Source organism: Trichosurus vulpecula, chromosome 8 (assembly GCF_011100635.1).
Source record: "Trichosurus vulpecula isolate mTriVul1 chromosome 8, mTriVul1.pri, whole genome shotgun sequence".
NCBI classification, from domain to species: Eukaryota; Metazoa; Chordata; class Mammalia; order Diprotodontia; family Phalangeridae; genus Trichosurus; species Trichosurus vulpecula.
Window position 1 is genome coordinate 239,431,928 of NC_050580.1, and position 26,499 is coordinate 239,458,426.

Genomic DNA, 26,499 nt, shown 5'->3' on the forward strand with positions numbered 1-26,499 from the left:
GTAAGTGGGTAGAATGCTTTTAGCCATGAGAAGGACTGAGAGGGAAAAGCAAAAGGGAGGATTTGTGCCCAATGAGGTAACTGGGTAACTGAGATGAAGGAAGCAGGAAGTTGGAGGTAGGGCTAGGAGGATATATTTGTGATAAGAGACAACTTGATTACTGGAGGAGTTTACAGAACCAAGCCTTCAAAGTTCTCTTTGGAATGCTGGTTTGGGCCTCTGAAAATTTGCTGGGCTTTCCTTGATAATAAATTGCTGCCTACAGGGAAGATGGGTTGGCAGGCCTTCCTCCCTAGGAAATATTTATTCTCTGATTTACCTGATCAACAAATTTATCATCGACCCACTCTGTACAATTGGGAGTCCCATTTGTACAACATTGGAGCTCCAAAGAGTAATAACATACTTTTTATCCCTCCTCTGATTGTGGCACACAGCAGGTACTCACGGCCTTCCTTCATCAAATTCCTTGTGAATCCATGGCTGTGTGAAATAGAATTAGTGACATTTCTTATGGTCTTTGCCATTTCTAAGGCAGGATGTCAAGAGGAAATGATTTATAGGATCATAGAAAATGTAAACATGAACAAAACAAAAAGAGAGTCACATTTGGGTCTTGGGCAGGTCAATCATTCTTCAAAAGAAATTCAACATTATTCTTATTAGGAGCAACAAGAACAAAAACGATACTCATAAGATATTTATGATTATTTATAAGAGGTGGTATAGTATATAGCAGAAAAAGTTCTGACATGAAATCAGATACCCGTTCAGACACAAGTTGTGGGACCTTGGGGAAAATTATTCCATCTTGCCTTATCTATAAAGTGGGTAGAATGATAGCTGTTTGGTCAGTTCACAGAGTTGTTGTGAGAATCACAAGAGATTATTTATGTGAAAATGTTTTGAAAATTGAAAAAGGGAATATATGAAGGTAAGTATGTCTGTTTGTGGTAGTTTGTTGTAGGTGTAGTAGGGGCCAGAAAACCAGGTCCCAATTCTGACATTTGCCAGGTAACTTTGGGCAAGTCATTGGGCATCTCTGAACTTCAGTTTCCTCATCCATAAACTGGGATCATAATCCTTGGACTACTTACATCATGTAATTATTACAAGGAAAGTACTCTGTAAAGTATAAAGCACTACATAAAGGAGAGCTGCCATTATGATGACTGCTACACTGTTTGCTCAGGCCAGTGCCATGGTTTCCAGTCTCACTCTGGCCAGTTAGTTTTGTTGGGTTCCATGGTCATAATCTGCACCCTTAACCCCAACCAGTCAGTCATCTCATATGTGCACATGCAAGAAGGTTGAGACGAAAGAGTATGAATGAGATCTGAACAGAAAGAAACAAAACCCCTCAAAAGCTGATGCTCCTGCTGATGCTACAGACTGACCCATCAGCATCTCTGCATACTGAAACGAAATATACAAACATACACATGTATATATACATGTGTGTGTGTGTATATGCACATACACACACATATGGCTATTTATGTGAGAAATAGCTACAGACAGTGTATCTACTGTGTATTCTTCTTACAATGGCCCACAGGGAGTTCTCCCAAACTCTCTCTGGGATAGCCCAGACCTGAGCACTCTAATAAATATTCCTCCAGATGCCACATGATTTTAAGTGGTTAGGAGTCTGACAACAGTATCTTTCCTTAGTACCTTCCCTTTCTCTAATGTCAGTTAGTGTGGAGTGTTAATAAACAGAGGAGATGCTTCAACAATTGTTGCTACAGTTGATAGATTTCTGGAAAGGATTTACAAAGAAATAAAATCTCAAAATATTTCATTCCAGGAAAGCTAAATGCCCAAGATCCTAATATCCTCTGTGGTTACAAAGAATCAAATGGAGAAGAGGAAAATGGCACATCTCTAGGGAAACGCTATTGGCTCACATTAGCAATGTGTTGCTTAAGGCAACCAACTCTGTACAAACAACCCAATCCCATGGAGGAAGAAAATGGATTCATGGGAGCAAAACTCCTGGCAGATCTTTTCCCAACCTCTGAGGAAAATTTCCTCTCTAGGTTTTAATTCTTTATAAGAATCTCTTAGACAAAGGCAATCTAACAAATCTTGCCGGGTAAGCCTTTCACTGGAGCCAGTACTAAATTATAAAGTATATGAAACACAGTGAAAAAGCAGAATGAATTTGCAAGTACCTAGCCAGGAATATAAAATTCAACAACTTCCTAACATAGAACATCTAGATTTAGCTGTCCTTACCTCTTCCTATTTCTTTTTTCTCAGACACAGTACTGAGATGCTAAGGGTTAATTTAAAATGTACACAGTGAAAGAATTTGGAATCCACAGATGAGAAGATAAAGCCTTTTCTCAGAAGACAAGACCTACCTTACTCATAAAAATTTAACTCTAGATCCCCAAAGAACACTTTGAAAATGGGTCTGCATCTTTTTCTCATCACTCTCTAGCCCTACGGGATACTTTTAGCAGTGAGAGCAACAGTAGGGAGTAATAGCTTCCGTTTCCATATCACTTTAAGATTTGCCAAGCACTTTACAGACATTATGTGTTTTGATTCTCACAATCATATGAAGTAGGTGCTATCAGTATCCCTATTTAATACATGAGGAAACTGAGGCTGAGGAAACTTGGGTCTTGCACGGGGTCACACAGCTAGTAAATGTCTGAGACAGTACTCAAACCCAAGTCTTCCTAACTCCAAACCCAGCATTCTCTCTACTATATTACCTCACTGCTGCTACTGTGTAATTACATAAATATGAATAATTGCTTATTTTTCAAAATAGAGATCGTGACACCCAAGATGCTCAAGGGAGAATCCAGAAGGGATTTCAAGGATACCTGAGCTACAGCACTGGGCATAGTTCCATGAATTAGAATTTCCATGCCTATCCCATCAGCTTTGCCCTATTCCTGACATACTCAATTTCTTCCCTAGCTATTCTAACCTATTAGCTCCTATACCTCAGAGGGCCCCTCTTGGTCATCACCTTCTCCTCCCTTAGCTTTAGACAGGTTCACCATATAGTCCAGTAGGATAGGTAAAACAAAGAAAATGCAGTATCATCACTTGGCTCCTTTTCCACAGAATGTAAACACTTCCATACTTTGGGTATGTGATAGGAAAATGGAATCATAAATGCTCACTGGGACAGACAAAAAATCTGAAAACTGTCACTGGTCTACCAAGAAAGGAAGCTAGAAACATAAACTATGATCCCATGTCTAGTTTGAGATACAGATTAATTATGAAGACTCCAAGAGAACTGTGTCTATCTTTATCTCCCTTTGCCTTTTTTTTTAAGTACATAGTACCTAACACCATACTAAATAGCATTAACACATGCTCAAAACATTTGTGGAATATGTGTAGAATGTATGTTGTTTATCTTTAAAACTCTGAATTGTCTTCTAGAACCATCTCCAAAATCTACATGGTCAACTCACTGTGTCTTATGCAATTTGAGAAACAGTGTGGTACAGTATGTAGAGTGCTAGGAAAGTAAGGAAGATCTAGGTTCAAGTCTCACCTTTAAGAATTTTTAGACATAAGTCTATTGTTGACTCACCTAACATCTTTGAGTCTCAAGAAACTCATTAAGACTAAATTACAGTTGTACTAAGTCTTGTTTCTGCACCAACAAAATCATAAGTCCTTGATATAGTGATATACTAAGGTTACTTAATGATATTTTGGAATTATGCAATTTTTTCACAAACCTACCCCAGGATTTTTTTCCAGGCTCATTGCAAACAGTTTAATTTTAATTCTGCTGAAGAATCTCTGAGCATAGTAACTATCAGCAAACTTCAGTGGTAAAGTAAGACAGATGTTCGTTCATGTGCACACCTTCATCAATATCATCTCAAACTTGAACTTCAAGTAGCATTGAACTCTCCCATGTTCCTACCTGAGAGGCACTGAATGGCATTATTTGAATAAGTAGCCCACAAACATTTACTGAGGAACCTCTCATTTGGAGCAATGCATCAGGCATTACTGGGGGAAAAAACCATGAAGCCCAGGTCAGGACTGGAAGATCTAGCTGGATAAGTAATTCCCAGTATCCATTCTGTGGAGCATCAAAAAATCTAATCAGGAAATTCATGAAGCATGACAGGCTTTTTATTTCATCTTCTTTCTGCAATTTTCTGCCTCCTGTCTTTGAAGCAAGCAACTGATAACCTTTCCAGAGACCTAAATTTACTCAGGCAAAAGCAAAAAACAGGTGGGTAAAAACTGAAGTTTCAGGTCCAGGAAACATTTCCTATACCAAGTCTGATCCCTCATAGGCATCTAGGCTACAGCATCCTATGTTAATGACTTTTCCTTAAATTTTCAAAAACATCAAAAGCCAGATGAGGGTCTCTTCTCCTTAGCTGAACTCCTAGATTCCCTGGCTTCCTTCATGACTCAGTCTGAATGATACGTTCTGCAGGAGGTACTTGTGTCTTCCCTCTAAGGTACTTCCCTCTAAGGTAATATATACTTAAGGTATATATTTTGTATGTACATAGGTATTTGCAGGTTGTCTCCTTCATTAAATTTGAGTCCGCTGAGGGCAAAGATTATGTTTCTGCCTTTCTTTGTATCCCAGAGCTTAGCATTGTGCATGGCATGCAGTAAGCACTTTGTAAGTGCTTGGTGACTGACTGCATATAGAGTAAGTTATAGGTAAGAGTTCAAGAGAATTCTGGCAAATGAATTTGTTTCTTACGTATTTTATTCTTCAAGTGCCCCAGGACTATGTCGGCTAAATTATACAAGATTCTCCTCTTCATTTGATAACATCAAGGCCTTCTTGAAGGCCTATTTTCATGAAAGCTAGCAAAGATGTCTTCTATAATTTGAACATGGAAGGAAGAGATAAACTTAAGGAAAGGTTAAGGTGGCAGGGAAAAACCTCTAATAGAAAGGATAAAAAATTAGGTGCAGGATGAAGATGACCAAAAAGCATTGACTAACTACCATCACTATGGTAGTTGTTCATGTAGGAGCTGTACAAGGAGAATTATCTCCATAAAGTGGGTTCAAATCATGGATCTGTCACTAACTACTTATGTGACACTGGGCAAAGTGCTTAACACCTGTGGCCTCTGTTTCTTCATTTACAAAATGAGGTAATTGGACTAGATGGTCTCTTCCAGGACAGGCTTAAATTAATTATGACCCTATGCCATGCAGGAGTCAGCAATCTAAGAAGCACTGGATTGGGAGTCAGGTTAGATCTTAGATCAGCAACTAAGTAGTTTGCCACCTAGGGCAAGTCTATTTCTCTAGGCTTCATTTTCTCCACATGTAAAATAAAGGAGTTGGAGCTTCTAAATGATAGGATTCTATGGTTTTTAAGAAATATCCACAACCACACCAAATTAATTAGAATAACATTTTCTTTCCACAGATTCTCAGCCAGCTCTATTTTCACTCCAAATTATTATGGTTACATCTTATTATCTGAAAATACAACTAACATCTTTTCCCAGTTCAACAAATGTTTAACTGCATTATGTATGTGGAACACTGTGCTGAGGAAAGGGGCAGATGCAAAATTCGGTAAGACACAGTTTGTATCCTGATTTCTGTTGTTTTTTCCCTGATGCCTGGCTTCCTTGATGAGTCACAGGATCAGAAATTTACAGCCACAAAAGATCCTAGTGGTTACCTGTTCAAGCTGTATCATTTTGTAAATGAGGAAACTGAGTGAGGCCCAGAGAGAATGAGTGACTTGCCCATGGTCACACAGATATTAAGTATCACAGCTAGGATTCAAATCTAGATCAAAGAGTTAGGACAAGGACCTGAGGGAGAGATTTTCATTCCTAACTCACTTTGTAGTCAACACAAGTAACTACCTAATAATGGAAGCCCCAACAGGAGGACGCATTTACACTATGGGTACATATGTTTGATCTCCTTTTGACCCCTGAGATTCTGTTTCAATAGGTACTCATACAATGTGCCAAGGAAACTAGCAGTGGAAAGGTAACTTCTAGGATGATGTAGGACCATGGATAGTGGTAGACTAGCCTTACCTGTGGATAATGAATTTCCAATCCCTTTTTATTAGCCCTCAGGTTTAATTCCCAAATAGTGTTACAGTAGAAGGAAACATATAAAACCCTTAACTTTCAATGGTTGGAAGCATTTCCAAGGAGCATTTGCCCCACCCAGGAAGACTAATGCGGTCATACAAACTTTTAAAGTCACCAATCAATGGCTGCCTAGGTGGGAATTCATTTTACAATTTGAGGTCCAAAGAAGCACATAAAGGAAGAGGATGGTATAAATAGAAGTGTGGCAAAATCCATATTTCTTTAATTTTGTATCATGTTGGATAGACTGTCTAAGGGGCCAGCGACATTTCCCATTTCATTTATTGTACCCTAAGAGAAGTCAGAGGAAGGAAAGATAATTCTAATTGGAGAAAATCAAGGAAGGCTTCTCAAGTTTCCCTCTGACTCAAAGATTCTGTGATTCCTAGACCAGTTAACTACTGTTTATATTTATATAACTATTAAATATAAGATAAACTTAAATAATACACATAAGACTCCACTCTGAATCTGCTGTTCTGCCTGGTTTCAGCTCCATGGAACAAGATACCCCCATCTGAGGTACCTCCTGCCCCCTCCCATTTTTGCCTTCTTTTGTGTACTGTGTCTCCCCATTAGATTGTAATATCCTTGAGGTCAAGGAGTGTCTTTCTTTATATTAATTATATACCTAGCACTTAGCACAGGGCCTGGCACATAATAGGGGCTTGATACATTTTTACTGGATTGGATAAGTCTGGATAACAGTTTTTTTTTTCCTTGAGTTATCTCTTGATCTCATTTATAGGAATCTGGAAAAGCATGATCACCAGATCCATTAATATCAGAGCCATCAGCATTACTCACATGGTGACACTGACAGGCTGTGTAGCAAGCTTGTAAGGAAGAATAAAAAAATCTAACTAGGATTTGAGGAGATGCCCATCAATTAGAGAATGGCTGAACAAGTTGTGGTATATGAATGTAATGAAGCACTATTTGTTCCATAAGAACTGGTGATCAGGTGGACTTCAGAAAAACCTGGAAAGAATTGCATGAACTCATGCTGAGTGAAGTGAGCAGAACCAGGAGGACACTGTACACAGCAACAGCAACATTGTGCAATGACCGACTTTGTAGACTCAGCTCTTCTGAGCAATGCAATGATCCAAAGCATGCTATCCACATCCAGAGAAAGAACTATGGAGTCTGAATGCAGATTGAAGCAGACTATTTTCTCTTTTTTCTGTTGTTTTTTGTTTTTTTCTGACTCATGGTTATTTTCCCTTTTGTTCTGATTCTTCTTTCACAACGTGACTAATGTGGATTTATGTTTAATATGAACCTACATGTATAGCCTATATCAGATTGCATGCCATCTTGGGGAGGGGCAAGTGGAGGGAATGGGGGAAATTCAGAACTCAAAATCTTATAAAAATGAAATTTGAAAACTAAAAATTAATTAATAAATTAAAAAAGAAGAAAGAATGATGCCTAGGTTGTGAGCCTGAGGGCCTAGAAGGGTGGTGTTGCCTTCTACAGTAATGGGAAAGGTAAAAGGTAGGGAGGGTTTAGGGGAAAAGATAACTAGTTTCGTTTTGGACAGTTGAATTTAAGATGTTTAATTCATTTTAAATGTTAAATAATGGTACTTAGGAACCTCTCATGGTTCTAAACTAGCTTGAATTCTTGTCTACTCATCATGAAGCAAAAACATTTATTTCTGAAGAGAAATAAGTCAAAACTTAGAGGTTACCCTACTATTCTGGCAAGATACCATTTTGATGAGGGAAGTATAAATAAAAACACACAGTCTAAATTTGCCTTGAAATATGTACAGGTTTAAATATGATGTGTGTTTGGCAAAACATAGATTGGGTTTTGCTAAACCAAGAATGTTTAAAATACTTTTCAAGGTTATATGGTGGAGCATGAAAAAAATAGTAGATTTAACTATCCCTGAAAGACCTAACTAATTCCACAGAAGGAAACACTTGGCTACTTGACAAAGACAACCCAGAGCAGCAACAGACTCTGTCTGGTTTGTTAGTATTCTCAATTTTAATGCTGTGCCACAACTTTCCCCTGAAAGGACTATAAGTCGATATTCACATTTTATGCATGAGCACACCCAACTACGGTTAAGTTAGATGAGTAATACGGTGGAAAAAAAAAACACTTGAGTTAGACCTCAGTTCTAGACCTAGCTAGTTGTGATTCCTACCAGGAATTGATCACCATACATTCTTGAAAAGATGAAAATAATAAAATGTTTGACTTTTATGTAGCACTTGAGGGTCTAAAAATGCTTACAGATATTATCTCACAGCAAACCTTGGAAGTAGGTAGCGCAGTTATTACTAACCTTATTATCCATGGTCACATCACTACATCATTAGAATATGTCAGAGGCAGGACTGAAAATATAGATATTTCTCACTGTTACATTGTTGGTGGAGTTGTGAACAGATTCAGCCATTCTGGAGAGCAATTTGGAGCTATGCCCAAAGGGCTAAAAAATGTGCATACCTTTTGACTCAGCAATACCACTCCTAGGGCTACATCCCAAAGAGATCACACAAGTGGGAAAGGGACCCATATGTACAAAAATATTTATAGCAGCTCTTCTTGTGGTAACAAAGAATTGGAAATCAAGGGGATGCCCATTAATTGGGGAATGGCTGAACAAGTTGTGGTATATGAAGGTAATGGAATACTATTATGCTATAAGAAATGGGGAAGATACGGACTTCATAATAACCTGGAAAGACCTACATGATATAATGCTGAGTGAGGGGAGCACAACCAGGAAAACATTGTATACAATCACAGATATATTGCTTCTGTCTAACTAACTTTGCTAGACTTGGCTCTTCTCAGCAATACAAGGTTCAAAGACAGCTCCAAAGGACTCATGAGGGACAGAGCTATCTACATCCAGAGAAAGAATTACAGAGTCTGAATACAGATTGAGGCAAACTATTTGCCGTCCTTTTTTTCTTTTTTGGTTTTGTTTCTTCTTTCTCATGATTCATTCCATTGGACATAATTCTTCTTTACAACTTGACTATTGTGTAAATAAGTTTAATGAGAAGGTATATGTAGAATCTATATTGGATTCCATGCTGTCTTGGTGGGGGAAGGGCCGAGGGGAGTGTGTTGGTAAGCAAAATGGGCTCTTAGCACTTAGTTCAACCAAGTGCCCTTGAAGAGTTTGGCTTTTGCTTCCTTTGAGTAGTTCAGGGTATTTCATTGAGTCTTACTAGGTGCTAAGCCCCAGGCCCAAACCCATATTAGGTGTTAAACCTATGTGGGTGTGGATTGGTAACTAAGGTGGGGCCCAAGGTGGGGCTAACTAAGGGGAGGGCCTAATTTACACATGAGTTTGAGTGACATGTCTGGGACAGCAGAGGCTTTTAGACCACATGGGTTTAAGTTGCCTCTTTGTGAGGTCACATGGGTGAGTCACATGTGTGACTCACCCCTGACCCTGAAAAAGATATAAAACCAGGGGTTGGCTTTCTCTTCTTTGGGGCTCTTACCCACAGCAGTGGTGGCGTGCTTGACTCTGGGCCAGCCCTTGTTCTGAGCTCCCGGGCTGAACCTAGATGTTGGTAACCATGAATTGTATTGGGTCTGTCTGTTGATGTTTGTAATTTGTTTGTATTTTGCTCTGAAGTTCAGGGTGTTGGTCTTTTCCCCTGAACTAAGTGAATGATATTTGCATGCTGAATTAAAGTAAGCTTGTCAACCCCTTAACGTTGCTTTCCTTAGTTAAGCAGATCAAAAGAACCTGTGCTTTTGCAGTGTGTTGGCAGCTTTCTGGGTGCTGGTTGTTAGTGGATCTTACACCCCCACAGAAGCTGCTAGCCAGATTGTTGAAACAGGGAAGGAGGGGAAGAAATTTTGAAATTTAAAAACTTGTGGAACTGAGTGTTGTAAACTAAAAATAACAAATCTAAAAAATTTAAAAATAAATAAATGAAAAAAGCCTTAAAGAAGTAAAAATAAAATAAAATATAGATATTCCTGACTCCAAAGCTAGTACTCTATTCCTTAGGACATGCCACCTCTTTAAATAGATGGTTTGTGACCACTTACATAAAAAAAGTGATCACCATTAGTCAGTGAGAGTTCATTGAGATCAAGTCTGAACTTCTTAGCCTGGCATCCCAAGCCCTACATACCTCTCTGCCACTAATGTCACTCTTCTCCTAACTTGTTTCATTCCTACCCCACATTTACTTTATTTCAGCCCAAATGGACCACTCACCATCCCTTGCAGATGTCCAGTGCTTTCCTGCTTTCAAGCTCTTACTCATGCCATTTACTATACCTAGAATTCCTATCCCCATATCACTTTATCTCTTGAAGTCTGATTTATGTTTCAAGGCCTAGCTCAAATACCACCTCTTCCTCTAGGAAGCCTTCCTTGATTTTCCCCAGTAGGAAATGATTTTTCTTTTCTATAACCTCTCACAACCTTTTTTAAATCTATACTATGTCATTATTGCATTTTTTTTGGTAGGGGGGAACCTTCCTATCTGGCATTGACTATATATGTTTTGGGCTTAAATTACTAAGGTTAAATTTAACAGGGACCAGTGAAGCCTAGACTTTGGAGAGTTTTTTTTTTGGTTGTTGCTGTTGGTTTTGTTTTTGGTGTGACAATGGCAGCGGTGGTGGTGGTGGTGATGGTGTGTGTGTGTACGTGGATGTGTGTGTGTGTGTGTGTGTGTGTGTGTGTGTATGTCTGTGCTTATGTGTGTTGGCACCTGCAAGAACACTGGATGGAAGGGATATACCTTGGCAACAAGTCATGTGAAAAAGGTTTTAATTAAATACAGGTTCAACATAAACCCACAATGTGACATGGGTATTAAAAATCTAATGCAACCTTAGGCTGCATTAACAGAAGTACAGTAATGAGCTCAAGAGAGGTAATGTTCTGGTCAGACAATATTTGGGGTATGAGGTTCGATTCTAGATCTCAATGTCAAAAGGAACCTTCACTAACTGGGTGATGTCCAAGTGAGCAAAAAGAACAGTGAATGATCTGGAAACATCGTTACCTGAAAATCAATCGAAAGAACTCAGGAATAGTTACAAAAAAAAAGAAGCATAAAAGAATTAATTTAGTAAGGGAGAGACGGATGAGGTCATTGTTTGAGACTCTTCATTATCTGCCAAAGCCTTGATTATACCTCCTAGACCAAAATCTCCAGGGCCTGGATAATTGTTGGCCCATTCACACCTCACAGAGGATGAGCAATTAAGTCTCAGAATTGGGGATAATTAGATTGGCCCAGGCTATTATGGAACTTAGCCATCTCTTTGTATTTGGCTTATAAAAGGAAGCAAACAGACCTGGCAGAGTAGCTAAATCAGACATCCACAGACAGCTGAGACTTGACAGAAAACTTTGGTGGGGGTTACTGGTTAAGCCTGGGTATTGTCACAGCAGCCTAGAACCACCTATCTCCTCACCCTCAAATATGCTGACCAGCTATCTGGTGGCAGATCATTTTGGCCTAAGAGAGAGCAAGAACTTGGAACAGCAGTAGAGTGGTAAGACTTCCTGGCTTCAAATTCCTAGACCAAGCTGTGGAGCCATAATAGCATATCTTATTAGTCTGAGAAAGAACAGGCACGGAGAAGGCAAGAACAGGCTGAGTGGTAGGATTAACTGAACCCTCCAGGTGGTCATAAAACACAAACTTTCTGAAGATTTGTTAGAACTTCCTGGACAGAGGCTTTAGAACAAGGCTCCTTAGGTGGAGGAGCAGCAAGCGACTGAGCCAAGATATGGAAGAGCAAAACCTGAACTTTGCTCCCTACTATTACCAATGAGAAAAGTGCATGTCTGATGAGAGAGGTTTTTTTTTCTTTTGATTCTAAACTCTTAAGGTAGTACTATAAGTCTAGAGGCCTATAACTGTCCTAGGAGTCAAACTGGACTGTGAAGTACTGGCTTGTTCTTCTACAGGGAGTTCAAACCTCTATTGTGTAGCTGAAGGGCTACATAGGTTCCTGGGGTGAAACAAGGCATACTGGAAATGGAAGGAAAATTGTATTGACAAATTATGAGCTACTGTGAGTTCTTTGTGTTTTCCTGGATTCTGGCCAGAAGAGAAGAGAGGCATGAACTAAAGACCTTTTTATTTGCATCTGTGAAGACCTAAACATGACCCATACTTTGAGATTCCCAGAAGTAACTCTAGGTGGGTATGAAATGAGTCAGTGATGATTTGGTAGGGGGACATTCCCAAAGATTGAACTGGGTCTTTAATAACCCAGAATTCAGGGGTCTTGTCCACTGATTGCAGAATACTGGAACTCATGCATGACAGCACTTTAGACATGTGAAGACAACAAACATATGGATTAGACTTCTTTTATGTTGCTCAGGATGGCAAAATTAGGACTAGCAGGTAGACATCAGAAAGAGGCAAATTTTATTTCAACATACAGAACAACTCTCTAAGAATTACAACTCTTCAAAACTGGAATGGACTACATTAGGAGACAGTAAGCTCTTTGTGACTGCAGGTGTTCAAGCAGATAATTATCCAACCTCTGTGAAGTACATCTTCATTGGGTGAAAAGCTGAACTACTAGGTATCTTCTAAAGTGAGTTCCTTAGAATCTGTTGGCTTCTAAATGCCTAGAGCCTAAGAATCGCCTAAGAATTAGGTGACTGTCTATTATATAGACAATAGACAATAACAGATAATCAAATACTATTTAACTGTAAGCACATGGATGAGAAGAACAAGAACTATTTCTTATTTATCTTTGTACTGCCTTGAATAGGCAGCCTGGTGCTGTGAACTGATTTTCCCCCCTTTCCTGGATCTATTTATGCTTTTAGTTTTCTTGAGATATTCAAATCCACCAGACTTCTGGCCTTCACATTTTGACGCCCACCTTATTGTTCTGGGTTTAAGTCCTATAGCTAGCTATACGGTAAGACATGCTATACTGATGTCTACTCATTTCCATAGGACAGAAATGTTTTGGCGCATCTCTCTCACTTTTGCCCCCCCAGTCTTCACATTACTCATGCCACATTAATGCCTGCAGTGCACAAGCATAATATCACACACAAAGGCTGAATTTTTTAAGTCACAGAAAAGCACTAACAGGAGTTTGTTTCACTTCCGAAATCTCAGTGATTCCCTTTTTGGAAACAATTTCAAAAGCAAGGTTCTTTGTACTCTTTCTTTCATCTTAGCTTCTAATTTGAAATTATGTTGTGTTGAAGAACTAATTATTTCCACTGAGGACTGACAGCGTTTCTCAGCTTTGTCAAAACTCGAAATGTTTATCAGAGAAGAGAGGAAGAGGAAAAGATGGATGGAATGGAAGGACACTCTTACCTAACCTTGATTCTACTGACATTTCCTTTGACAACGAACCAGACCCAAGTGCAGAACTGAACCCATACATACATGTACTGGGCTATAATCCTTAGCCTGCTTTACATCCTGTGATTAAACCAAGGTGAGGAAATTAATTTGTTTTCCTTCTCCTAATTATCCCCATGGAGGAAAAATGAGAGAAAAGTGTAGGTAGAACACAGATAATTTTCCTTTACAATTATGTGACCAGACAAAATTGCCTTGTGTTGGCTGCTAAATCCCCAGCTGAGCTCCTGTTTATGAGCAATACATTACGGAACAGGAGCCAAGTCAACAGGCAGGAGCATCAGGCACTAGAACACCTTCGACACAAATAAGAGGCTTTTGCCCTGCCCTCCAGGACTTCAAAGGTCTAAGGTGAACTGAACAGCTTCTGTCCATGGCTATTATCCAGAGCTGGCTGTGTTGCTGAGGGAGAGAGATGGTTTACTTAGTCTCATGAGTGAAGCTGAAATTCCATTTTACCTCTCAAACCCTGTATCCTCCTTCCTCACCTTTTCCACTTCTACTGCGAACTCATACAGAGAAGAAATTTGAGCTTCTGTAGAGCTGGCAAGAGAGAGAGTATCAGCAATCATTTTTCTCAAGGCTTTTCTGTCTTAGAATCTCAGAGTTCTCAAAAGTTAAAATAACTCTCGCCCCCACCCTTAAAAACCAAACCAACCAAAAACCAAACCTTCACTCGATCCTACCGTTCCCACCGGCTATCATCCTCTAGCTTTCTACCTCTTCGTGGCTAAACTTCTTGAGAAGTAATGTATACAACGGGTGCCTCCATTTCCTCTCTTCTCATTCTCTTCAAAACCTTCTGCAATCTGTTTTCTGATCTCATTATCCAACTGAAACAACCTTCTCCAAAACTACCAATGACCTCTCAATTCCCAAACCCAAGGTCTTTTTAAAAAAAATCTTAAGCCTCTATCCAGCCTTGACACTCATGATCACCTTCTCCTCCTGGATACTCCTTCCTCCCTAGGTTTTTGTGACACTGTTCTCCTCTGGTTCTTCTGCTATTTGTCCAAACACTTGTCAGTCTCCTTTGATGGTTCTTCATCCATGTCACATTCTCTAACTGTGATATCCCCAAACCTCTGTCCTCAGTCCTCTTATCTTTTGTTCCGTTCCACAAATTCTATGATCCAGCTTCACCAGCCTACTTGCAGTTCCTTGAACAAATACTCTTATCTCCCAGCTTTGTACTGGCTATCCCCCATTCCTAGAAGGCTGCCCTCTCACCTCTACCTCCTAGTTTCCATGGCTTCCTTCAAGACTCAGCTCAAAGACTACACTCTACAAGAGGCTTTTCCTGGTCCCTTCAGTTGCTAATGTAATTCCCTTTCAGATTACCTTCTTCTACTATGTGTTTATCTTATATGTACCTGGTTTTTAGAGGGCAGAAAACGGTTTGTTTGGTTTATTTTTAAACTTTCTTTGTATCCCCAGCACTTAGCATAGTACCTGGAACATACGAAGTAGTTAATAGATGCTTATTGATCTGATCTGACTTGATTCCTTTTTGTACTTACCTAATCTCTCCCCCTTTCCTGGAGAATCATGGGTCTAGGACTGAAAGAGACCTCAGAGACCATCTGGTCTAATTCTCTGATTTTACAGATGAGAAAACTGAGGCCCAAAGAGGTCAAATGACTTGCCTAAGGTCATTGAGGTCATAAACATATTAAGTGACCAAGGAAAGACTTGAAATTAGTTTCTTTGATTCAAGCAGTAAAGTTTTTTGTTTTTTTAGTAGGATACTAACTACATGACATGAATATGGTTTACATCCACTCATTTCATTATCTTATAACCCTCTTAGTACTGCCAGGGTAGCTATTGTTTCACCCGGAGATGATAAGCAAAATAATTTGGCAAGGGATAATATTTCATTAGTATATTTAGGCATCGAACTTTATAGATTATGTCATCAATTATATGTCATCGACTTTAGTCTTAGTAGTTTACGATTTCTAGATGAGATTATTGTCCAGACACTACATTAGATTTTGTCCAAGGGTCACGCGTGCATCCAGGGCTTAGTGAGAAAGATCTAGGCTCAAACTTCTCAACCTTTGTCTTGTTCTAAATGAAAGGTTTTTTATTTTTTTCTTTTCCCCTCCTTTTTTCTTGCAAGTTTCATCTAGAAAGTGTTTGACATGAGACCATATCTGCAAAGAGAAAACCTGAATGCTATGATCAGCTTTGTTCCTGTATCTGGGTATGTCAGTATATCTCACATAAAGTTCCTTCTTCCTAGGTCTGGGCTAAGTATAGGAGAATGCGTGAAACCCAATCGAAGCACACATACTGTCTCCCAGCTTTGAGAAGCTTGAACTTGTATCCTTAAGAACCCCTCTTCTGTAGAACATCATTCTGCAAGTGGATTTCCCTGACCAACAGGATGATTTATATTCAATCGAGTAAAACACCTCGGCACTTAATCTGTATTTCCCTACACTTAAGGAGACTCTCATTGCATTAATACAACTGTGTCCTTAAACAATGACTCAGAGTTCTGCTTGAAAGGGAAAAAAACCTCTTTCTGAGGCAGCCTGGTTTTCCCCAGTGAGTCCTTGAGAACTCAGGATCAGCTCTTGCAGTGCTGCTACACAATCCCACCCTCCCAAAACTTGTGTCTTATTTGTGTGAATACAAAAGCTCATTTCTGCAAATGTAACTGCCTGCTAACAGGTCCTATTTAGACTGTGGCTCTGATTCAGGTAGCTGTCCTTTGCTTAAAGGAGAAGAAAACTCTCAACACTTCTGTCTCATTTCTGTCTCTGCATCTTTAAAGTGGATGAGCTTAACTGTCAATTAATTTCTACCACTCGGTTTCTTCCTTACTTTCTGGACTAGGACCAGATCATAGTGAGTTATTTTTATTCAGTTGGTCAGAAAATTATATTCATATGGATTGGGGAAATGGAGGCACTAGAATTTTTAACTTTCAGAAAGGTAAACTAATCATGTCTGTGGCAGATGAGACATATTTGAGACATCATTATATAGATTTTTAAAGTAATGCTGTCATAAAAACAAGGTACAAGGATCCTCCAAAGTATGTCTTAGACCAGACAAACATTTTCAATGAGGAAATCTACTTTTCACTGTCCTGGAATGAAAAACATTCCTTCTGGGAAAGGAATGGGCCTATAGAAGAACAATGAAACAGTGAATCAGTGGAGGGGACATAGAAGAGTTGCTGAAGCTAAGCAGAATCTCAGTGGATGTACATCCCGCTCATTCTGTCCCCTCCTCAGTGCTCTGAATAACCATAGGAGAGGGCTGAGGTTCCTGGGAACACCTCTCTTCCCATCAAAAATGCTTAAAAATGCTCTCTATGCTTAAGCATAGAGAGACACTGAAGCAGGATGGAAGGGGGGGACGACGACAATGTGTTAGCTCCATAATTGACTAGGTCACCTGGAAGATTAACCAGTCAATCTTGATCAATTAGTTGAGGGCCCTTGTGATGGTGAGACCTCTTGCTTTCCTCTGGGAACCCAAGAGTAGCACTGTGCCTCTGAAAACTGCCTAAATACTCTAGAGATGAAATTTCAAAACCCACTTAAATCTGATAAGGAGAGACAAACAACATTAAAATACAAAGTGGCCCACATACTCCACATAAAAACCATCGATGGCACTAGAAATCAGCAAAGAAATATCTTTGGAACCAAAGAAACCAATGAAATGAAATACACTATTTCTTTCATGTGCACTTTCCCCCTTACCCTTAATCTAGTACATCATTAAAGTACATGCACCAAAGATTTCTTTTCTTTAAATTTTTTAATTTTTAAAAAAATTTTTTCATCAAAGATTTCAAACACAAAAAATAGTCAAGAAATGCTTGTCTACTTACCAGTACTCCACAGGCCAGGAAAAGTAAACATCACTGTCTAGTCTACTACCTAGTTTAGCATTAGAGGTCACAGGAATGCACAGACTGATGTGAAGAATATTTAGATTACGACGGGAAAAACAGCAAAGGAGCAGTAGAACGGAAGCAGTTTCTAGGATCCCAATTTTTATCTCCTTCCACACGCTGTGTGTTTCTTTCCTAAACTGAGCTTTATTCTATGTCAACAGAGCTCTGCGGGCAGAAGAGATGTGTGGGAGGCAGGAAAGGATGAAAGAGTTAGCCTTATACATACTGCTCCCAGCTCATGGATATAGGGAGGGGGAAATAAATGGACAGGGGAAAAGAGCTGGTGCTGAACAGAATCCTCAAATGCCTCATTATGATATCCATAAACCAATAACAACAATTGTAATATCCATATATATTAATTATATATTATTATATTTATGTATATTATTATACATAATATCCACAACACAACGACATTATAATAGGCATAAAACAAGTAACAGCTCGCCTTTATATAATTCTTCAAGGTTTACAATAAGACGCTTCACATGTATATGATCTCATTTGAACCTCACAACAATGCCAAAAGGCAAGTACTATAATTATCTTATGAGGAAACTGAGGCTAAGTGAGTTACCCAGGTTGACACTGATAGTGTCCAAGGCAGGATTTGAACTCAGGTCTTCCTGATTCCAAATCCAACACTAAATGTCCACTGTGCCACTTAGTTATCTCAAATGTTTCCTGACATGAAATTGCTGGTGAATCCAATGAAACTGTCTCCCTGTTGCAATTCTTATGCTGCCTTGGATGGAGATGTTCTAATAAAGTCCTGACAAGTACCAAGAACCAAACTGGATAAGAGAGTTTCGAGAGCATAGAGAGACACTGAGGCAGGATGGAAACGTCTTTCACCTTGCTTTGGTTTGTCTTACCAGCAGAATCTGCTCCCGAGGCCCCGCCACTTGTCTGCTCCTCAGCATCAAGAGCCTGCATGTCTGTGTATGATGGGCCAATACTCGGGCTACTGGTGTCCTCAGAACGGGTGGTCCAGCTGCTCTCTGAAGCGAGGGGACATCTTCCCAAAGAGCCAAAGGACGGACATGTCCAGCAGGACACAGTTAATGGTGGGGCTAGAGACAAATAAAAAAAAGCAACTAATATTAATAGTGCTAACTTGACTGAAATTTTTCCCATTTTCTTTTCAAGAGTTCAAAGAGTTTTCATAGTTCTTAGCTCATTTGACCCTCAAAATAGTCACCTGAGACAGAGAGTAAGTAGAATGAAACAGGAAGCTAGATGACCTATTCAAGGACATACAATGTCATAAGTGATGTCAGGGGCTCCATTCTAGGATAGACTTTAGGTTATAGCTTTGCTCGGAGAAGAGAGAAATGAATTTAGCAGCAGCAACTTTGGATTGCTGTATTTAGAGGTATACCATTCATTATCCTCAACATAATCCACTCATTCACACTCCTGTGTAAATGTACTTGTGTTGTATATAATAGTACATATCTGCGCACAGCTGATAATTATGTTTGTGTTTTAATGCTGTTATGCATATATCTGCAATGGATACCCTCTTCCTCTTTGTTTGTTGGCCTACCCATTCTTTAATCTCCTAACTCAATACCTAGGTCTTCCAGGAAACCTTCCCTGATTTTTCTCAATCTGTAGCTTTCTTCTCCTTTGACCTCATATTCCATTTAGCTCTTATCTCTCTTATTTACTCATGTAATATTTTAAAATTCAATTTAATTTTTTCCAATGAACAAAAATTTTTTTCTCTCCTACTCCCCCTCCCACTGGAGGAAAAAAAGAAAAAAGAAAACTCTTGTGAAAGATAAGTATAGCCAAGCAAAACGAATTCCTGATCATGTGCTATAATATATTAGACTTAATCTGTGTTTGGCCCGTGTTCCCATGGTATGCTGCAAGCTCTACAAAGTCAATGACCACCAGTATCTTATCTTAACTTTGCATATCCCCCATGGTCTAGATTATAGTTGTTTAGTTGTTCAGCCGTGTCTGACTCTTTGCGACCCTGTGTTATCTGTGGGGTTTTCTTGGCAGACATGCTGGAGTGGTTTGCCATTTCCTTCTCCAATGGATTAAGGGAAACAGATGTTAAGTGACTTGCCCTACAGTCACATAGCTAGTAATGTCTGAGGCTAGATTTGAACCCAAGTCTTCGTGAATCCAAGCCCAGCGCTCCATGCACTGAGCTACCTACCTGCCTAGTACTCTGCATATAGTAGACGTTTAATAAATGCTTGTTGTGTTGTATTGCTTTAAGCTGATTCTTCCTCCTTTGGTTAGAAAGAGAAATTTCTCTGTATGCCAAAGAGACAATAGAAACGTAAAAGGACCCACATGTACACAATTTTTTATAGCAGCTCTTTTTGTGGTGGCAAAGAATTGGAAAGTGAGGGGACGTCCATCAAAAATGATGAGCAGGTGGACTTCAGAAAAACCTGGAAAGACTTGACTGATGCTGAATGAAATGAACAGAACCAGGAAAATTGATGCTGAATGAAATGAACAGAATCAGGAGAACGGCCACATCGTGTGGTGACCGACTTTGATAGACTTAGCTCTTCTCAGCAATGGAAGGATCTAAGACAACTCCAAAAGACTCACGATGGAAAATGCCACCCACATCCAGAGAAACAACTTAGGAGTCTGAATGCACATGGAAGCGCTGCGTTTGTGCTTCTTTTATTTTGTTGTTTTGTTTTGTTTCTTCTTTCTTGTGGTTCCTCCCATTAATTCTAATTCTTCTTTACCTCATGACTAATGTTAAAATGTGTTTGCTATGACTGTATAAGTGGAGCCTGTGTCAGATTGCATGCCATCTTGGGGAGAGGGGAGGAGAGGGAGAGGGAGAAAATTGAAAAGTCAAAATCGTATGGAAGTGAATGTTGAAAACTAAAAATTAATTAATTAATTATAAAAAAAGAGTTTTCTCTCCTCTAGGTTAAACTTCCCCCCACATAATGCTAGGCAGATATTACATACCTGATGGCCTGCACCATAGTACCCCGAACTCTCTAAAGGGAAAATGTATATTATCTAGATCCATTTCCTTTGTCCTATGCCCCAAATTCATATTTATATCATATTTGGAGATCCAAAGTAAAAAACTTCAAAGCACCCAGAGGCCTGGGTGCCACCTTGCCTTCCTGAGACAAGCAGACTAACCAAAATTATCAGTTGCCACCCTCACATCTTATCCTCTCAAATTTACTAAAAAGCACAGAAAGCCTCTGGTTAATGGCATGTGCAAGCTTATTCCTTTGGGAGTGCCATATTCAGTTCAGTAAATTCAGGAAAACATTATGTTTGCTCTGTGCATAAGTGAGCTAGGTACTATGTGAAAAACAGTGATGAAGCAAGGTATAATCCCAGCTGTCAAGAAGCACACAATCTTGTAGGAGAAATAAAACATACAGAGCTAACTGTAATAAAAATAAGAATACAAGTGAATGGGGGAGGTCTGAACGAAGGGTGCTAAGAGCCTCAAGGCAGGAAAGGGATTTAGGAACATCACTGTGGAAGATGTGGCAACTGAGCTGGGCCTTGGCAAAAAGGGAAGGCTTAAAGAGAAAGAGGTGTGAATGTGTTGTGGATGAAGGTTGTCTATTGCAGATGCTGGGGATCATGCACACAAAACCACAAAGGTAAGAGAGGGAGGAATTAAACTGGTGAAAAGCAAGTAATCTAATCTGGCTAGAACTCACAGTCCATTAATAAGCATTGTGTAAAATAAGACTGAAAAGGTAGGTTAGACCTCAGGCGGTGGGGATGGACACTGAATGGAGGTGGGGAGCAGTGTGGCCAGGACATTGTATTAGGAAATAATGCTGCCCAAAGAAACCTCACTCAATCTAACATCGGGGATCTGAGGGGGTGGGGGTGGGGGGCTTCAAACAAGTCTTGAGATCTTTGTTTGCTTTCTGAAGAAATACCACTCAGGTGACAACTGTGTTCTGAGACCTCAAAGGGCTTTCACAGCTCTCATCTCAGTGTGTGGTAGCCTGCCTTGGCTCATAACATCCCCTCAACCCCAGGAATGTAGCAGCCTCTCCCCCACCCCCATCTCTGCCAGTGAAAATTCTTCCCTTTCTTGAAATAGAGCTCAGGTACCACTCCCTCCATAATGCCTTCTTTGATGCCCTGAGCTAGGAATCATTTCTTCCCTCATTCAATCTCACATAATACTTTGAATCTTTTTCCTACGAGGGGAAAATACAAACATAAGGGAAAAAGCTGGCAACCCTTCTGGCTAGAAGTGTGTTTGTGAAATGGTATAGCAAGAAAACAGAGCACACACACAGAACTTGTATTAGGCATTTAATAAATACTTGTTGAATAACATACAAGAGTGTGTGCACAAGGTGTGTCAGGCATGTGCAGGCACACCCTATCTCAAAAAAGTGGTTTTGTGTTTTAGCTTAATCTCATAGTATGTTCTTTTAATTTTAAAGTCTGGATTGTTTTATTAGGCAATAAGAGCTGAATTGTTCAATATAGATGCACATAGGAAGCTTATGTTCACTCATGACATGCCTTCCCCATGGTGGTGGCAGCAGCAATGGCAGAAGTATATCCTTCCTAGGTTGTAGGGGAAGGAGCTCCTCAAAGGATGGGATGTAGTTACCGACTGGCCATAGTGGCTGGGGAGTGGTTCAAAATGATGATGGGGGGCTGGAGTGAGGAATAAATCATATATTGCACTAACTAGTTGTTAATTTTTTTTGAAAAATCAAATTTAACTTTAATTTATTTAGTTTAATGAATATAAACAATGTATTTTATGATTAAGTATTCAATAAATGCCTGCCTTTAAAAATTAAATTCCCTGGGTACGCAGCTTAATGAAATGTGCTGCACATGCCTATATTATAGATCAGGGCTGTCCAACCTTAGGTTTTTATTGAAACAATAGACAATATATTTTGATTTGCCATTTTAGCTTGTAGACTGGCCGCATAAATCACACTGTGGCCTTATTTTGGATGGCCCTGTTATAGATTCACACATATATGTAATCCAACTCATTATACATATTATATGTGACATATCTATTTTATATATGATATGTTGAGGATGTATAGATAAATATAAGAATAGGTTAACATATTCCAGAATGAGAAAAGAGTTAATAGAATTAAAATATATTTTAAAAGTAATAAAATGCTTTCATTCTTCATGTTCAGGAACTCAAAAGAGAGGTTGTTTCCCTCCACTCCCCACCCCCTAACCACATAGAAAAGGAGAGACTTTTATATTGATCTGGACAACTAAAAAGGAATACAAATTATTCTAACCCATAAAAATATGCTGCAATTAAATGAACAGATGAGCTAATATTTGCAAAGCACTCTTCAAACCTTAAAGCATTATGTATTATTATTGACTATTATAATATGCCATTAACAAGGTTTATACAAACATTACTATTATAGTACCATATCATTGAAAAATCATCAGTACCTTCATTCTACAGCAAGAAAGAAACTAAAGCGTAGAGAGGTCAAATACCTTGGCCAAGGTCAAACAGCTAGTAACAGATACGGCATTTAAAGCTTGGTCTACTGATAGTAAATCAAGTGCTACTACTCAGAGATGAGAGTGTTTTAATTATTTTCATTCTAGTTTTCATTGGATCTTCCCAATCTTTTTATTTTTAACAAGCCCCAAGCTGAACTTAAAGAACAACTCTTTCTGGAAGAGGGAAGCCAGATGTCAACGAAGCTCATTAATTGCTTTTGCCTGGTTCAACACATTTGCTTACTTACATCAGTTTAGAAATCGTTAATGTGACAATTTATTTAAGTCCCTAATGAAATTCACTCAGACCATAAAATTAGCTGAAAGGGCTTGGAATTGATCCTCTCCCAGAAGCCAAGCCTGTGATATTTATACTGTGGAACAACAAGATTCTATTACCATATTCCTCTTCCCCCTCCAGCCCTTTCATGCCCTGAGACAGAAAAGCAGAGGACAGAGTCAAATCCGCTTCTCCACTTTACAGCCATCCATGGGTGGTTAACTAATGGCATCTCTTTTCTTTAGAATTCTAGGACACTTGGTAGATACTTAAGCTAAAATCAATAAATTCAGTAGAAAACATCTTATGTTGGGATTAAGTTCTGAAGTCAGTAACTAAGGCAAAAATCCTTGAAAATTCCTTAAATCATCCATAAAGTACAGTACAATGTCTTTGAACACTTCTTACTAGAATATGATGCACCTCAATCATAGGTGTTTTGGATGCAAGTTCTTTATCACAGAACTGGACCCACAATGTAGTCACCATATCATTAGCTAATGGGCATATTTATAGATTACTGATTAAATTTTCACTTTCCTTTGTGGTTTAATTGTGACTACATCAAAAGAAACATTAAATGCTTGCACCAGTGATTCATTTGGAGGAAGTATGCTAACCCTCAGAATGCTCTGATTGTCCTAGATTGCCAATCTGGTGCTATTTTGGGCTAGGCTTAATTTAGGCCTGTTCAGTGGTTCAGGCTAGGGATTGGAATACAATGACACACTTGTAAATCATAAAATATTTAACAAAGAGAAGTTTACCCAGTCATAAAAAGGATCAATAAAGATACAACATGGGTTCTAATGACCAAAGCTCTCAAATACTTCCCCATCTATGAATCAGTCCATCAAGTCATGTATTAAATGCTTACTTAACAACCACAATAACAACAAAAAAGATCCTGCCCCCAAGGACCTTGGTTGTTGTCTACCTGGTCAGAAAGGTATGCTGACTCACAGGACAGTAAGAATTCTTTCGAGCTTGAGTAATCCTCATAGGCTAGGCTTTTTATATCTCATGCACCCAGGAAACCATCTCAAACCCTAATCTCACAGACCAGTGGTTCTCAAAGTGTGGGCTTCTCAGGGTAGCTCCCCTCCCCCCACCATATTTTAAAAAGTCAAACCCCTAGTTGATAGGGACAATAAGCTGAATCAAAGCTTGCAACAATAAAAGGATAGCTTTCCTCATCTATTTGGTCAAATGAGGATCAACCAACTTGGAATTATTTGAGAATTTAAAGAAAAAGTAAAAAATGAAAAACCAAGGATTACGCTTTAGCTAAAATTACATCAATCTAGCTAAAACCTCCAAACATATGTAGCTTTCAATTAGTCAAACCAGGATTTGGAGGCTATAGCAGCTGACACACATGAAGGCACTGGGGGTGGAATTTATATTCTCAGACAGCTAAGTATTGCAATGCATAGAGTGCTGGATTTGTAGGTAGGAAGACCCGAGTTCAAATCCTACCTCAGGAGTGGGACTTATTTAATAGGAGTGGGACTCTGGGCCAGTCACTTAACCTATTTTTGCCTCAATTCTTCATGTGTCAAATGGACATAACAACAGCATCTACCTCCCTGGCAAGCCTGGTGAGGATCAAAAGAAAAGACACAGGCAAAATACTTCACAGCTTTTAAATGCTTCAAAAAATGCTAGCCATTGTTATTGTTACTTCAAATAGCCTGATAGAAGGTGCTGATCTTGCAGGGTAGTTCAGAAAACAACATGTCTCCCATTCATGAGAAAAATGTGTACACTTTATTTTGCCCTAAAATTTACGAATACACTTTTTTGTCCAAAAGACGAAAAGAGGGAAAAAGACCTGTTGGTCTTAGTGTCTTCCTGCTAAACAGATCTTTCAGATGTCCCTTCTTCAATTCACTTGAATGGCTAAATTTTCTACTGACACTGGATACATCTTCATAAATGAGTCTTTCTCTGGGTTCAGAAATTAGTTTCACCAGACATAGCAGGGAGACCTTAGCTCAAGCTTTTCAAAGAGCTGGGAAGGACAGGGGTAACCTAGTGTTTTTGCTTGTGTTGTGAGGCTAACATTTCAGAAATGAGAGACCTTCTGTGTTTGTAGTTATGCACATCCTGTATTTCATGATTTGCTTTGCTTCCAAACTGTCCTGATGGTAGAGGAACTTTAATGTATATAATGAAAATGGAGGTGGTATTTCTAGGCTCTTTACAAAATCAATTTGTCCACATGCAAGTGTAAGCTTCTATAATGAGAAGAACATTTTTGGAATAGATGCACATTCATCAGTTTGAGGAAACATTTAAAAATTTAGATATAAAGAAAGGCAACCAGAATGATGCTGGGACTAGACATCATGACTATGAAAGAGTGGTTGAAGAAACGGGAGGTTTCACTAGAGAAGAGAATATTTAGCAATTGAGCAAAGGGGATATGACAGCTATCTTCAAGAATCTGAAAGGTTGCCATATAAAAGAGAGATTGGACTTCTTCTTCTTGTCCTCAAAAGGCAGAAGAACTAAGGGTGATTGGTAGAAGTTGCAGAGGCAAATTTTATTGCAATGTCTGGGAAAACTACCTCATAATTGGAGCTACCTCAGAAGATAGTGAGTTTTCCATCACTAGAAGTCTTCAAACAGAGCCTGGATGACCACTTCAGGGATATTGTAGATATATATCCCCTATTCAAGTATAGGTTGGCTTAGATCACACCTGGGTCCCTTTCAAATTATAATTCTGTGAATGGAATGAGGTGTCAGGCCATCTACTCTAATTGAACTTTGTAGATGAAGAAACTGAGGTTCAGAGAGGTTGGTTATAGAATCACAGATCTAAAGTTAGAAAGAATCTCAGTGGCCATCTATTCCAAACCTCATCTTACTGATGAAGAAACTCATGTCCTGGGAGGTTAGAGAAGTTGCCTAAGTCCATACAGCAAGTAAACATTAGGAACAGGATTTGAACCTAGGTCCTTAAGAGTCCCAATACAGCATTCTTTACACTACATGGTTGTAGAGTTGGTTGGTCAGACAGCTTAGTCTGGTGCATTAACATTTTCCACTTGACTACAGTGGAAGCAGCTAGATGGCACAACGCATAGAGCACTAGGCCTGGAGTTTGAAAGACCTGAGTTCAAATCCGCCCTCAGACAATTACTATGTGGCCCTGGGTAAGTCACTTAGCTCCTATCTGGCTCAGTTTCCTCATCTGTAAAATGGGGATAATAATCGTACCTACCTCCCAGGGTTTTTGGGAGAACCATGTGAAATAATATTTGTAAAGTACTTTGCACATTGCCTGGCACATAGTAGGTGCTTAAGAAATGTTTACTTCCTTCCTTT

The 26,499-nt window shown here is 39.2% G+C and overlaps 1 protein-coding gene across 1 annotated transcript in view; it reads right to left on the minus strand.

Annotated features, from left to right (window-relative positions):
• The window catches only part of STON2 (stonin 2), a 174,055-nt gene that overhangs the window by 90,680 nt on the left and 56,876 nt on the right, over positions 1-26,499 (minus strand). The window contains exon 4 of the mRNA XM_036735413.1: positions 18,263-18,460. Within this exon, the coding sequence (XP_036591308.1) occupies positions 18,263-18,460 (198 nt within the window). The remainder of the gene's footprint in view (positions 1-18,262; positions 18,461-26,499) is intronic.